Source organism: Ceratotherium simum, chromosome 1, assembly GCF_057802395.1.
Source record: "Ceratotherium simum simum isolate JZ-2026a chromosome 1, ASM5780239v1, whole genome shotgun sequence".
In the NCBI taxonomy this organism is placed as follows: domain Eukaryota; kingdom Metazoa; phylum Chordata; class Mammalia; order Perissodactyla; family Rhinocerotidae; genus Ceratotherium; species Ceratotherium simum.
Genome location: NC_141900.1, coordinates 89,750,027 through 89,764,667, shown reverse-complemented (window position 1 = coordinate 89,764,667; position 14,641 = coordinate 89,750,027). Strand labels below are relative to the sequence as shown.

General features: G+C 36.9%; 1 protein-coding gene across 4 annotated transcripts in view; it reads right to left on the bottom strand.

Moving 5' to 3' along the window:
* The window catches only part of LRGUK (leucine rich repeats and guanylate kinase domain containing), a 109,858-nt gene that overhangs the window by 70,567 nt on the left and 24,650 nt on the right, over nt 1–14,641 (bottom strand). For all 4 annotated transcript variants that reach the window (XM_087430902.1, XM_004430835.3, XM_087430880.1 and 1 more), the window contains exons 6-9: nt 11,082–11,206; nt 6,668–6,811; nt 2,455–2,535; nt 766–852 (exon numbers count right to left, since the gene is read on the bottom strand). In XM_087430902.1, the coding sequence (XP_087287028.1) occupies nt 766–852; nt 2,455–2,535; nt 6,668–6,811; nt 11,082–11,206 (437 nt within the window). The remainder of the gene's footprint in view (nt 1–765; nt 853–2,454; nt 2,536–6,667; nt 6,812–11,081; nt 11,207–14,641) is intronic.

Sequence of the window (14,641 nt, the reverse complement as noted above, 5' to 3'; positions counted from 1 at the left end):
CATAAAATGTTAAAGGGGAACAGAAATCTAATAAGTGCCTTTGCGTGCGAGAATAATAACAGACTGGCATCTGTAACTATTTTTAACCAAGATTTCAAAAAGGCATTTATGAAATGGAACAGCTGCCTCTACATATTTATACCTGTTTTCCTTCCCATTTCAAATTTGCATCCAGTGTAAGAAATCCCTCATTAGTGGAGATTTCAGCTGTCCCCGGTCACTAAAGGAAGACAAAGTAGCTACCACAGGTATGGTGGGGGAGGCAGGTGCTAGCATTCAAGGTCTGGTTACTCTGGAAATGTGTGTCCAGAGGAATCATTCTCTTAAAGAGCAGAATTAAGAATTTAAATTATCAGAGTAGTGATTTATTTGAGTACCTTTCGATTATATGGTAGAATGACATTATATTTCATTACACAAATGAATTTTTAGAGTAACGCAGATAGAATCACACACCCTCCAAATATGATAGTTATTCAAGTTAGACTGCCATGATGCTGCCGGCCTACGTAAATGGAGGACTGCTTCTGTTCCCACTGCCCATCTTTTCCCTGTACCAATAGTACGGCTTTTGCTACATGTGTGTTGACACTCAGCTTTGCAGAGGGTTCAACAGACAGATCCCAGGACAAGGGAACACTCCCTAAATAATTAATTTACATATTGTTATGCATGTCATTTATTGATTATATTGGTCCTGCAGCAGGCAGCATGAGCTCTTGAGCATATTAACTCATAAACACATGAAATGATATGATTACATACCTTTTCTTCCACTTGAATCTTCTTCTGATCTAATTCTGTTAATCGTAGTAGCATAAAAATTACGAAGAACCAATATTCAGATTTTTCCTATTCAAAATATCAAGAGGACTATTCAATTGCCTTTCTTTTCCCAACTTAACAAGCACCAGCGCTCTACTTCCATGAGCGTAGGTCTTCCCCCTACTACTCCTGTCATTCCCACACACACCCCCTCATAGGTCGCTACCTTTTCACGCTTACCAGTCCCCTTATACTAACAACTCAAATGCAGACTGTGCCTTGTAACTTATAAAGTTCTTCACATGTGTGATCTTGTTAATCTCCCTGGGAGATAAGCAGGACAGATATGATTAACATCATTTCTCAAGAGAAAAACAACTAAGTCTCAGAGAGGTGAAGCATTTCATCTAAGATGCCACGGCCCGTGCTTCAAACCCTATCTTCTAACTCCAACGAGTTTCACTCTTGCAAATAATGAAACATTATTTATTATTACTTTGTCATTATTTATTTCTTATTACTTTGTATTATTTTGTATCACTCATTATGAATTTGTTTTACAATAATAAAATAATATTCACTTACAGAATAAATTCTTTATTACTCCCAACCATCTGCTGTGTTAGAATCATCTGGGTTTTAGAAATATAATTAAAGTCTTTTGTATTAGGAAGCTACATCTCTTTGGAGAGAAAGATATTAGTGGATGATACATTTTATAGATGAGAATGCACATGAAATGAAAATACAAAGGTGTCTTTTTTGTATTTCAATGTGTAAATGGGGGTGTGTGTATATAAATGAGTTAACATGTGTGAAAGGGTTTGTGCTGTTTATTTATGCATACGCTCAAACACCCTCATGGATCTGAAATGGGAGGTGACACCCACTTTAAGCCCTGCTCCTTTCTTTCCCAGAGGTGCTTTTAAATTACTTGCCACTATTCTCATACAAAGGATTGTTTTTATTTTAAATCTTATTTTTAATTTCTGATTTTGGTTTTTCGCCTGTCCAGACGTGTTCATCAAGACACCTGCAAAAAGAACGGTACTCAGAGATACATACAAATTCAAGAGTCTATGGAAAGGCAAGTGAAGGGTAGACATAGAAAAGTGGAATGAAGGACAAATGGACAAAGAGGGAAGGACAGAGGCCAGGAAGAAAGGATCTATCAATGGAAGGAAAGAGAGAGGCTTGAAAAAGTCATGGATCTTTGAATCCCAAGGTGAAGAATCTGTAAGAAATATATTATTTTTTTCTATAATCATTTTACAACAATATCAATTTCACAGCTATATCCAGACAAATTACATTAGGTGTCTAATTCTGGATTTTCTTTCCCCTGTTAGAAAATAGGAACCATATTCTGTCTACACCTCTGGCATCGTGCATTCTGTAATGTAAAAGGACATTGCTCCCCAATCTCGATAGTTCCCGCCTGTAATCTTTATTACCACCTGGGATGAGTCACAAATGACCACACAGAGTAGGTAACCTCAGGCTTTTACTGTCACTGATAGTGGTGCATAGGGGCTACTCTGCTTACTGTTCTGTTTCATAAGAGAGAGAGAATGAAGATAAACACACTGTCTTCACATTCCTGATGTTCTTTATCAAAAGCATTTCTTGAAGAACAAGAATTCCAAGAAAGTCCTCATCCCCCTCCCCCTGATATAAATGATCTCTCACCTGAATTGGATTTCTTAAAAGATTGAGAACTCGAAGGAGAGGTAGATTTTCAATGTATTCTATTTCACCCAGCTCAGCAATCTGTTCAATCAGAGAAACAAAATATCACCAATAGACTAAATGCACAAAGATAATAGAAAACAATATGAGAGGAGCTACTTTGGATCCTTTAAATTCAACTTATTTCAAAAATTGCTCTGTTCAATATCCAGCTTTTTAATGAGAATTCCACAAAGCTATGCATAACAAGGGAATTATTGTATTCCCCTTCAGTAAATGTGAACACACACAGCCACATTTTCTTTTTTTCCCCTCTGGCTAGAGAATGGTGAGGTATTCCTCTTCTCAGCCATGTTTAAGACAGAAATAAAATGGTATTTACAATCACAGAAACAGTACCAAAAATGCATGCCAGGGCTAGCTGGTTCTCTCCACCGCTAATCCTTCCCAGCCCTCCAGTTCCCCAGTCTCCCTCCCCAACACTGCTTCTGCTGGCCTGGTTATTTGGGACTGAGGAAGCCTTCTTACTGCATTGTACATGTTTAGCTCTATCATTTTTTCCATAAGAAATAAATATTTTGGGGGCCGGCCCGGTGGCATAGCTGTTAAGTGTGCACACTCCACTGTGGCAGCCCGGGGTTCAGATCCTTGGCGCGCACTGATGCACTGCTTGTCAGGCCATGCTGTGGCGGCATCCTATATAAAGTGGAGGAAGATGGGCACAGATGTTAGCCCAGGGCCAGTCTTCCTCAGCAAAAAGAGGAGGATTGGCATCGGACGTTAGCTCAGGGCTAGTCTTCCTCACAAAAAAAAGAAAGAAAGAAAGAATTATTTTAAGGAAAGATATAAATGGAAAATTATATGATGTATTTCTTGATGGTGGTGTTACATGGGTGTTTACCTTAAAATTTTCTGTTAAACTGTAAATTTACGTTTTATACTCTTTTCTGAGTAGGTTGTTTCACAACTTTGACTTCGTAGGGAGGGCAATTTAGTTGACTCTTTTCTTGCCATTTCCTTCTAGGCCATGTTCTCCAAGCCTCACCATCAGACCTAAAGGGGCCTGTTAAGGCTTTTTCTTAAGATAGATAGATAGATAGACAGACAGACAGACAGATATATTGATTTGTGAAATAACAACACTAAGATTCAGAGAAGTAAAATAGCATTCTCTAAGTAACTCCTAGACCAATATCTTGCTTCTAGAAGAAAGGACTGAGGTTATAATAGAGTTAACATTTTGGGGATAAGTTTTAAATGCTAGAAATGACATCGAATCTAACAAGGACTATAGAGTAGAGAGTGACAAAGGTCCCCAAATCACCAGCTGATGGTAAACATTTGCAAAAGAACTTAAAAGAGACGTGCAAATGATCATGTGAAAGTACAGCAGTGTTTCAACAGCTAAAACCAAGTAAACAATACTGATGAAAGTGCTACCATTAAACAATCTTCCTAACATCAAATTAATCATACGAGAAGCAACAGCTATGCTATGTTTCTTTCAAATGACAAATTTTCCATCCCTAATACATAGTATTCTCAGCAGTACTGGAGAAATCTCTGAGGAAATCTTTGGATGGCTCAAAGAATATTTCCAAGTACTGTTGGTTGCTCCCCAACCTGCCCAGTGGGGAGCCAGGGAATTATGTTATTGTTATAGACCCAATCGTTGCCAAAGGATCCCCCCTTTGGGACACGCAGCCACTTTTTTTTAATGGGGTCTCTTTAACATTTAAAAATTAGAAACTCCTGGGGCCAGCCTGGTGGGGTAGTGGTTAAGTTTGCATGTTCCACTTCAGCAGCCCAGGGTTCGCAGGTTTGGATCCCCGGCGTGGACCTACATACTGCTCATCAGGCCATGCTGTGGCGGTGTCCCATATACAAAAAAATAGAGGAAGACTGGCACAGATGTTAGCTCAGGGACAATCTTCCTCAAGCAAAAAGAGGAAGATTGGCAATGGATGTTAGCTCAGGGCCAATCTTCCTCACCAGAAAAAATATATATATATGTAAACTCCTTTCTTCACTTAATGTGCCCCTTTTTCCTTAAACTATTTCAGAAGTAATTTGAAAAGTCTCTTGAAATTGAAGAGAACAATATACTATTTGTGAAGTCTTTCTACACCAGTGTTATCCAATACAGTAGTTATTAGCCACGTGTGGCTACTTATCACTTGCAATATGGCTAGGATGAATTGAGATGTACCATAATGTAAAATACACACCAGATGTCAACAACTTAGTATGAAGCATTGGAATATAAATACCTCATCAATAATTTTTATGTAGATTACATGTTAAAAATGATAATATTTTGGATGTTTTGGGCTAAATAAAATATTATTAAAATTAATTTCACCTGTTTCTTTTTACTTTTTATTGCAGTTACTAGAAAATTTAAAAAAGCATACGTGGTTCACATTTATGGCTCACATTTCTTTTTTTTTATTTATTTATTAATTTTTCACCCCAAAGCCCCAGTAGATAGTTGTATGTCATAGCTGCACATCCTTCTAGTTGCTGTATGTGGGACGCGGCCTCAGCATGGCCGGAGAATCGGTGCGTGGGTGTGCACCTGGGATCGGAACACGGGCAGCCAGCAGCAGAGCACGCGCACTTAACTGTTAAGCCACGGGGCCGGCCCTCACATTATATTTCTATGAGAAAGCACTCTTCTAGAGCGTTACACTGTACACTTTTCTGAAGGGAGGGCCATTAACATTTCATTTACTATATTATCCTGCAGGGTTAAGAACACTGACTCTGGAGGCAAACCATTCTATATTTGAATTCTGGCTCTGCTATTTGCTCGATATATAACTTCGGGCAAGTTACTTAACCTCTCTGTGCCCCAGTTTCTTCATCTGTAAAACAGCATAATAATAGGGTTATAATGAGGATTAAATGAGATGATATGGGTAAAGTGCTTAGAACAGTGCCTTGTGCATAAGTACTCATAAATATCTCTGTGTTATTTTATGACTATAAGTATTATTATTATTACAATTATTCCTTTTCCTGATATAAGTATTATTATTATTATTACCATTACTCCTTTTCCTGAATCCTGAGATGCATTGAGTTGAGATTTATTGAGTACATTCCACCTTTCCAACACCCCCTGTATAATGTGAATACCATTTTAATGGCAATTTCATGAAATACACTAAAACCATACGAAACAGAGGTTGTGCTGACTTCATAAAACATGTGGCACAGTGAACAAAAGCCATCCATTAGAATTAACTTTAGCAGTTGACGAAACAACTTAATTTACAAATCAAGTGAAAATGAGGATGAACAGTTTTGTCTGTGATTAAAAATCTACTTGTTCCCAGACCTAACAACTGCCTTTTCTTGATTTTTAGAAATCTAACAGATGATAGCAGTTCATGGGAGAAAGAGTCATCAGACACAATTGATAAGCACCATCACAGCTGCAAAAAGACACGTCTCCACAGCACATCTCACCCCGGGTGGGACCAAGGTCTCTTTCACTGTCAGCCAGAATTTTTCATTTTCAAGAAGAAATAAACATTCAACTTCCTTTGAAATCTTCCCAAAAATATGATTAAGGTACTCAATAAGAGTAAAATCACTTTGTAGACCTTATTGCATAAGAAGTCAGACATACCACGACTACAAGCACAAATGCTTTACTAGAAATAAAGTGTAATTAAGAGTAAAAGCCAATTTATATAATTTGTGAAATAAAGTGTACATTAAGCCAGATATGGAAATGTGAATAAGTCCAATCCCCAACTCATACAGATTGGGAACATACATTGTTGTTACCAATAGGATAAAAGAATTCCTGTACCTCTTCTCTTTAATGGATGACATGAGCAACACCAGCCTGAGGCTATTCCCAACTTCTCTGCTCTGACATTTCAGACATTCCTAATGCCATCTTTCTCCACAAAATTTCACATGAACACATCTACTTCAAAAGTCATATGCACTTGGTTGTAGTTTAAATCTTTAAAACAATGTAATTAAGAATCATAAAATTTTCAAAAATTAAGAATTGTAAGTATTTGTTAAAAAAAAAAAAAAAACAGCCCTTCTGCAACTACTGCTCCAGGAGGTTTTCTAGAATAACACTTCTAAGTTGGCATTTAATGTGACAGCCCTTGAGAAACCAATAAAGGGTCCTGATATGTCCTTTGGTGTGGACACTGAGACCAAGACATATAAAGCATGACATTACCTTATTATCTTCTAGGTTGATCACTTCCAAGAAGTCATGATTCTCTAAGCCTTGGAGGCTCCTGATCTGATTGTGGGACAGATCCACGATCTGTAGCGCTTTTAGGTCCTCCAAACCTGTGATCTTCTCAATCTGGTTATTGCTCTAAAATTGATAAAATACACTTAATGTCTTAAAGGCCTCTAGTAGGAAAAAGCACAATGACAAGCTTTTATTCTAGATATTGCCCCATATCTCTTAAAATCAGTAAGCCATTCTTGTTTCCCATCCTCCCATTTTCATCACTCACCTCCTTAAACATATATACACACTCCCCAGAAAGAAATTCCAGTTTTTCAGCTGGAAGATTCAGAATGTAATATTTTCACTAAAGTTAAAGCAAAATGAATGTTCAAATCAGCAGGACAGACAAAAGCTAGGAGTATAAGCTTTTAACATTGCTTACCTAAAGCCTAATGACCACATAACTCCATGTTTATCTTTAGAAATAAAAATTTAATGCAATTCTTTCATCACCATCACAATAAACCACTTGAATATTGTAACTCCCACATATACTTTGTTTTCAAAAACATTCTAATCACTTCATATCACGAGGGCTGTGGTAGTGTGATACAGGACTCCACTTATTCATGCTCTTGTGCAATTCCCTCCTCTTGAATCTAGGCTGGACCTACAACTTGCCTTAACCAAAGAATATGGCAGAAGTGTCCCAGTTCCAAGTCTAAGAATTAAGAAGGCCTGGCAGCTTCTCCTCTTGTGTCTTGGAATCCTGAGCTGCCATGTAAGAACTCTAGCTACTCTGTTGGACAGAATTTGTGGAGAGGTCACATGGAAAAGGACAGGTCACATGGAGAGGGACCTCGAGTCTAAATAGAGAGGAAAAACCCAGCCATTCCAGCAAATCTGCCAGCTGAATGAGGCAAGACTAGCAGAAGAATCACCCAACTGAACCCAGTTCAGAGTGCAGAACTGTTAGCTAATAAAATGGTAGCTAATAAAATTTCTTCACGCCACTACACTTGCTATTCAACAATAGATAACCAAACTAAGTTCTTCAATATTCACACATAAGCATCTTCTCAGACAATGACCATAAAACAAAGAAAGATTTAAGACTCAAATGTTGTCCTCTTTCCCAGCCCCCATGTACCCATAACAACAAATTATAGTGACAACAGTAATCTGTATTTTCTTGTATATTTTCCAACATACTCATAATTCCTCAGGTTCCTTAGCCTTGAGGTATAAGAATACATCACGGTAAAATGAAACTTTAAGTTGAAACTCATAATAAAGAGAATTTTGAGGGCCGGCTCCGTGGCTTAGCGGTTAAGTGCGCGCGCTCTGATGCTGGCGGCCCGGGTTCGGATCCCGGGCGCGCCCCAAGGCACCACTTCTCCGTCCAGCGCGAGGCCGAGTCCCACGTACAGCAACTAGAAGGATGTGAACCTATGACATACAACTATCTGCTGGGGCTTTGGGGGGAAAAAAATGAATAAATAAAATCTTTAAAAAAAAAAAAAAAAAAAAAAGAGAATTTTGAGGTTTCAATCAATGCCATGTTATGCCCATCTTTAAATTTTTAAAACTTTTGAAAAGAACTTAAGAACTTAAAAAATTAAATTATAGTATTGTCTTCCATCTACAATACTTTTCCTGGTACATGTTTCCTGGTACATTTAATAGCAAGAGCTACTTTCATAAGATTTCATTTCAATAATGAGCAAGATTTGCATTCATTAGTTAATCCTATGGCTCTTTAAAATATATTAATAAAATGTTGATCATCTATGAAGCTGGGTGATAGCACATGGGGGCTCATTAAATTATTCCTTTTATTTTTATATATGTTTGGAAAATTCCACAATAAGAACGAAAAAATACTCATAACCTCATTTGCCTAAGTCAAATTTCCCACTATTCAGAGTTCAAAAAAGTTCTAGAAAGTATAACAGAAAAGGAAAAGGAAAAAACTACACTAAACATATTATCCATATTAATTTAACTTATTGAGAAAAGACCACAGTATCCTATTTAAAATATGCCCACATATCAAATTTATACAAAATACACTTTCCAAAGAACTTTGAAGTGCTGTAGATGTGGAAGATAGACTAATAATTCTTCACAGCATCTCTGATGGCTTTCACAGTAGTAGATGCATAAAAGTAGAGTGAGGCATAGAAAAGTTTAATTAGCTGTCCTATGGTCATAAAAGAAAGCAGAACTGAGAAATGTTCTGAGTTGAAAGTCATCTATTCAAACCCTTTATCCAATGCTGAAAAATTGATACATCATTCCTCAAAGTGGACATCCAGTTTCTGCATGAACAGTTCTTGCTTGTTTTATCATGATTAGCAGGGGAAAGGGGACCTTTAGAGAGAAGCTATTTTTTTTAAATAAATGAAATGAGAAATAGTCTTAATCTCCCCAATTTGGGAGGGAAAAAACAAGTGGCTCTTACCAAGACAAAATAAATTTTAAAGTTTGGAATGCATTTTCCTTACTTGCTAAGGGAGGTGATTGACAGAATAGCCCATAAGTGAACCACATTTTCCCCTTACATTTATTGTAAAAGTTGATGGTAGAGAATTGACAATTGGTTTGTATAGTGAATTGTTCTTTGTTCTCTAAATTGTAAAATGAATTATTTTCAATAGTAAAGCAATTGGTTTTGATTCCATGAATTAAAAAATGAAAGCATTAAAAACTATTGAAACAAATGTGTACCATTTTATTTTACATATTTTATTAACATTTGGAAAAGACACCCTTACTATTCTCAAAAACGTTAAGGAAAATGAATGATGGCATAGTCTGTATTTTCTAGTTCATCTTGGGTGAGGGAGGCAGGGATTGGGAACAATCCACCTAACCTATTTGTAGAAAAAAATGTCTTTTATGCTTTTTCTAAAAGGTACTTGAGATGGAACTGTCAACACAGATGACTTATTTAGTTACTGAAACGCACTCTTAGGATAAAAGTGCTATGCATTCTTATTCTTAATAATGAGTTCAATTCTCATTCCCTTAAGCACACTCCATATCTCTTTCCACATATCATGCTCCACTTAAAGTTAATGGGAATGCCAATACAAAAAGATATGTAAAGAAAAGGATAAGGTTCTAACCAGCTACAGATTGAATAGTACATACTGCCAATAATTCTTCAAGTTATCATAATTTTAAAATGTGACTTTCTTTCATAATTTCAAAATCTGCAATCTAACTTTTCAAATTCATTTCATTTATGCTTTGCTAAGATGCCTACATGGGCAGAAAACATGAAACCCTAGGGAAATTACTAAACCTTTCCTCGCCTTAGTTTCATCCTCTGTACTGGGAAGTACTTTACTGTCACCTAACTCACTGTACAGAGTAAAGGGTCTTGAAAAAGTACTTCAAGCTCCAAGCTCAGGGAAAGAAAAATTAACACACAGCCAACCTTCAGCTACCTGTGGTTAAATAAGATTGGAATAGTATACCGTACATGTCAAACATCTGCAGATAACCCAAGACTTCATTTCAAACAACAGTTCAACACTCTCCGGTGGGATAATTCATGTAAGAAATTAACAAGCAACCAGCCTCATGGCTTAAAATCCTCCCTGTCCACCTTGTGACTGATATACAGAGATATAACAAAGAACAGCAAAGCCACCCAAGGGTAAGAAGTAGGAGAGAGGAGGAAAGGAAGAAGAAAGAATCCGAGATAACCCACAAACTATATTATCAGCCCCCAAATTAGTGAGCTATACTGTTATTTCAAAAATAACTATATATATTTTTGGAACTATTATGATCCTGCTGATTTTTAAATAAATTATCTGTATTTTCACTCAGTCATAGTCACATAGCATGTCATATAGCTTAAGAAGAGTGCTCTCAATGGGAAAAAATTTAAAAATTTAAACTTTCTGATTAGAATTGTCACTTATTCTCAGCACTAATTTTGGTTTTCTAGAATGGGAGACGAGAATATATTAATATAAAAGAACTGCCAAAATTCAGTGCCCAGAGAACATCTTATGGTTCATTTGAGAGCAATAAAGTGTTAACAGCAATAAATATTATGCTTAAATGTTATTTCATCAGTAAGACATTAAAAAATGTATTTTTAATGGTTGTTAAAAGTATACCTTTCTTTCTCAGTGTAAAAAGTCAATCTTTTTAAAAACTGAATTTGGGTACCAAATGAGAAAATCATTATACTTTAGCATGAAATATTGATATCACACACATACACACACACACACACCAGATATGGAAAGAAGCAAACAAAACTGAAGACAGTAACATTTCATAAAGAAATTAGCTCTTTATAAACCTGAAAAATCCTAATCATCATTCACATATTTACTAAAGCATTAACTAGCACTTCTATAAAGAATAGCATTTCTGTTAGACTCACCAGACAAAGTATTTTGATTGGTAACATGCCTAAGCCATTAACTGTTGTGATCTTGTTTTTGGCCAGGCTAAGATGAGTTAGATTGCTGCACAGCTCGAGTCCACTGATTTCTTCTATCTCATTGCCTAAATACCATGACTACGTTTAAGGAAAATGTTACTAGAAACATTTTGAAGAAAAAAAGAATCAGTGTGAAATCATCATTAGAAAAATCAGACAATAGCATAAAGAAAGCAGTACTATATGCTCTATACAAGATGGACACTAAATCTTGACATATATTTTTTTCATATAGAAGTTAATACTAATACCACTTAAAATTATTATTTTTTTTTTTAAAAAAGGCATACCTTTTGAGTGTGCTCAGTTGCATTTGCATCCATATGTGCTCATTTAATCAGTGAGGAAAGACATTTCAGAGTGGTTCAAAACTGCCTCATTGCAGAGTGGTCGTCCTTGGTGCTGAATGGTCTCCATGAGAAACTCATGTGCTTTCCCATGGGCAGGACTTCTGACTACAGAGCTGCCCTGGAGAGGTGACATGCACCAAGCTTTATCACCCTCATAACCAGGTAATAGCCTGGGAGATGTCATCTGCAGCAAATGGGTGATAAAAACAACCCCAAGACCCTGATATAGAGAGGAACAGCCTTTTCTTTCTGTCTATATTGGCTTCTCTTCTCCCTTTAAAATAAATGAGGCCTAAACTCTGCCTTCATTTTCTCATCCATTGATTAAGTTTCTATTCATTGCTAAAATTTTAACTTATCTTCTGTGTTCCATCCTTGTAGTAACTAAAACTACAATCTCAAAGTCACCAACTCTACTCACCTTTCTCTGTTCTCAATCTCTTTGACAAATTTCCAGGATTTAATATCGTTTCCTCACCAAAGCTCCATCTTCCCTCCCAAGTAGCCTAAGACTTCACCATTTTCTCAGCCACTCATAATCTTCAGAGCATCCGATCAATCACCAAGACCTGGCATTTTTTGCTATAAAACATCTCTTTAATCATTCCCTTCCTTTTCATTCACTCCTCTGCCAACTTAATTCAGCTTTAGCGCCAATGGGTACCTCTAACCCAGTTCTTCCTACCCTCAAGTCACCTTACACACTGTAGTCAGGTTAATTTTTTCAAAATATTGATTGGATATCATGCTTCAGTTAAAAAATTCTCATAGGATGAATTCCAAGTTCCTCACTCTGGCATTTAAGGCCCTTCACTTCAAGCAAAACCTGTTTATCCAATTCATTCCCATTACAATCCAATGAGAATTCTCCATTCTGCCAGGTCAATATTTTCAATAGTTCTAGAATGTACCAAGAACTTTCTTACTTGGCAGTGTATCTTTTTTTCATACTGCTTTTCTACTCCTTTCTAAACTCTGCCCATTCTTCAGGACTTAATTTCAAATTCTACTTTTTTTTCTTTTCTTTTTCATTTTTTTCACATTCACATTAAACCAACATCTTAGGTATTTTTTTTTTTGACAGATAACCTCATTTTCTTATTTCTATTATTTTTTAATTACATAAGTAAGCACAAATGATGGACTGGAAGAACACATTCACAACATATACAGTAACATATATATATATAACATATAACATATATAAAGGATTGCTACCTAGAATACATAAAGAAGGAAAACAAATTAATAGGGAAAAAAAGACAAAACAATCCAACAGAAAATGGAGAAAGAATACGTCCAGGAAATCCCCAAAGGAACAAATCCAAGTGGCTAATATAATAAATTTATGAAAAGACACTCTGCTTCATTTGTAGTGGGGAGAATGCAAATTAAGACAAACATCATCCTCTACCCGTCAGCTTAGCAAACTTTTTTTTTTTTTGTGAGGAGGATCAGCCCTGAGCTAACATCTGTTGCCAATCCTCCTCCTTTTTTTCCCCAAAGCCCCAGTAGACAGTTATATGTCATAGTTGCACATCCTGGTAGTTGCTGTATGTGGGACTCAGCCTCAGCATGGCCAGAGAAGTGGTGCCTCGGTGCGCGCCCGAGATCCGAACCCAGGCCGCCAGCAGCGGAGTGCGCGCACTTAACCGCTAAGCCACGGGGCCAGCGGCAGCAAACATTTTAAAGGTTTTGAAGCACAGATACTTTCACACTAATGGGTGAGAAGGTTCATTATGATATAGCCACTTTGAAGGCAATTTGGCAGTATATATTATAACTGTAAATATGTCACAGCAACTTCAATTCTTGGTATTCACTCTAGACAAACCATTTCTTCCTCAAAGCCTTTTCTGGTCAACTTCTAACCCCTCACCTATCTCCTTCCATTAATCACAGAATCAACAAATTTTTTAAAGAGGAAGGAATCACAAGTAAGGTACCATAAGTCTCACAAAAACTTATATTTTGCCTCATAATTTGCAGCTATCCTAACTCTACTACTTACTAGTTATGTGACTTAGCTTTTCTCTGCTCATACTGTTCATTTGTAAAGTGGGGATAACACTAGGTTGCCCTGAAGGCCAAAAGTTAGATCATGGAAAAAGTTAGAAAATGGGTGTGAATCAGTTGCACAAACTGTAAAGCATCTCATAATTGTAAGGCATCATTACTATTACTAAATTACAAGCACATGAGGCCAAGGAATCACATCCTATACCTCTTGGCCAACAGCACAAAATGAAAGATTCAAGGCCAGGACTGATTCTGAAAAGACCTAGGCCAGAGAAAGAGATAAATTAGGAAACTAGAAGCAATGCTGAGAAAATATTGCCAAATGAACCAGAAATTCCTAGATTTTCTTCATTGGTTTCAGATTCAATCCTTGGGCTGAAGCATAGTTCTGCTTGTCATCAATATGCATTTTCAAATCTACTTTCATAAAGCTTCTCGCCAGAATGGCTCTACAAATAGACATTTATACTCACAAACACTATGCTCCTTTCTGCTTCCATTTTCTGGGCTATTTAAATAACCATTCTGGAACTAGAACAAAGACCAGATTTTTGCAGATACGGATTACAACAAAGGATGTGAAATGTGGGAAATAGGAGATTAAACTCTCACACAGTTATGGACTAAATAAAATATCCTTGGAGTAGCAATCTTTGGCAAGAAAAATTAAGCAAGGAAAACTTCAAATGGCCATCTGTCTCAATTTAGCAGAGGAAGCAATAGTCTTTAAGTCCTATTTCAGAACTAATGTCCTGGTAGCTCTGCTCCAACCAAACTGAAGATGCTCTGAATTATGGCAAAGAATAAAACAAATGCTTGCGTGTAGCTGAGTCAGGAAGCATTCCCATGGGAAGTAGGCAAGAATCAGACGACTAGATAGTTGGCCCACAACTATCCAGGGATAATGGGAATTGAAAAGGAAAGCTTGTTTATTGTGTATACAGTAATTTTCCAAGACATTAGAGGCCAATTACAGTTCCCTTGGTATATCCAGCCTACTCTCTAGCTTTGACTAGTACGGCAAGTCAGGTTTTAGGAAACTAGTATTGCGTGGGCCAACAGGAGGAAGAGTACGGATGCCTCACTGAAATCATAGCCATGGCTCTCCAGCCACCACTGCCGTCACTCCCA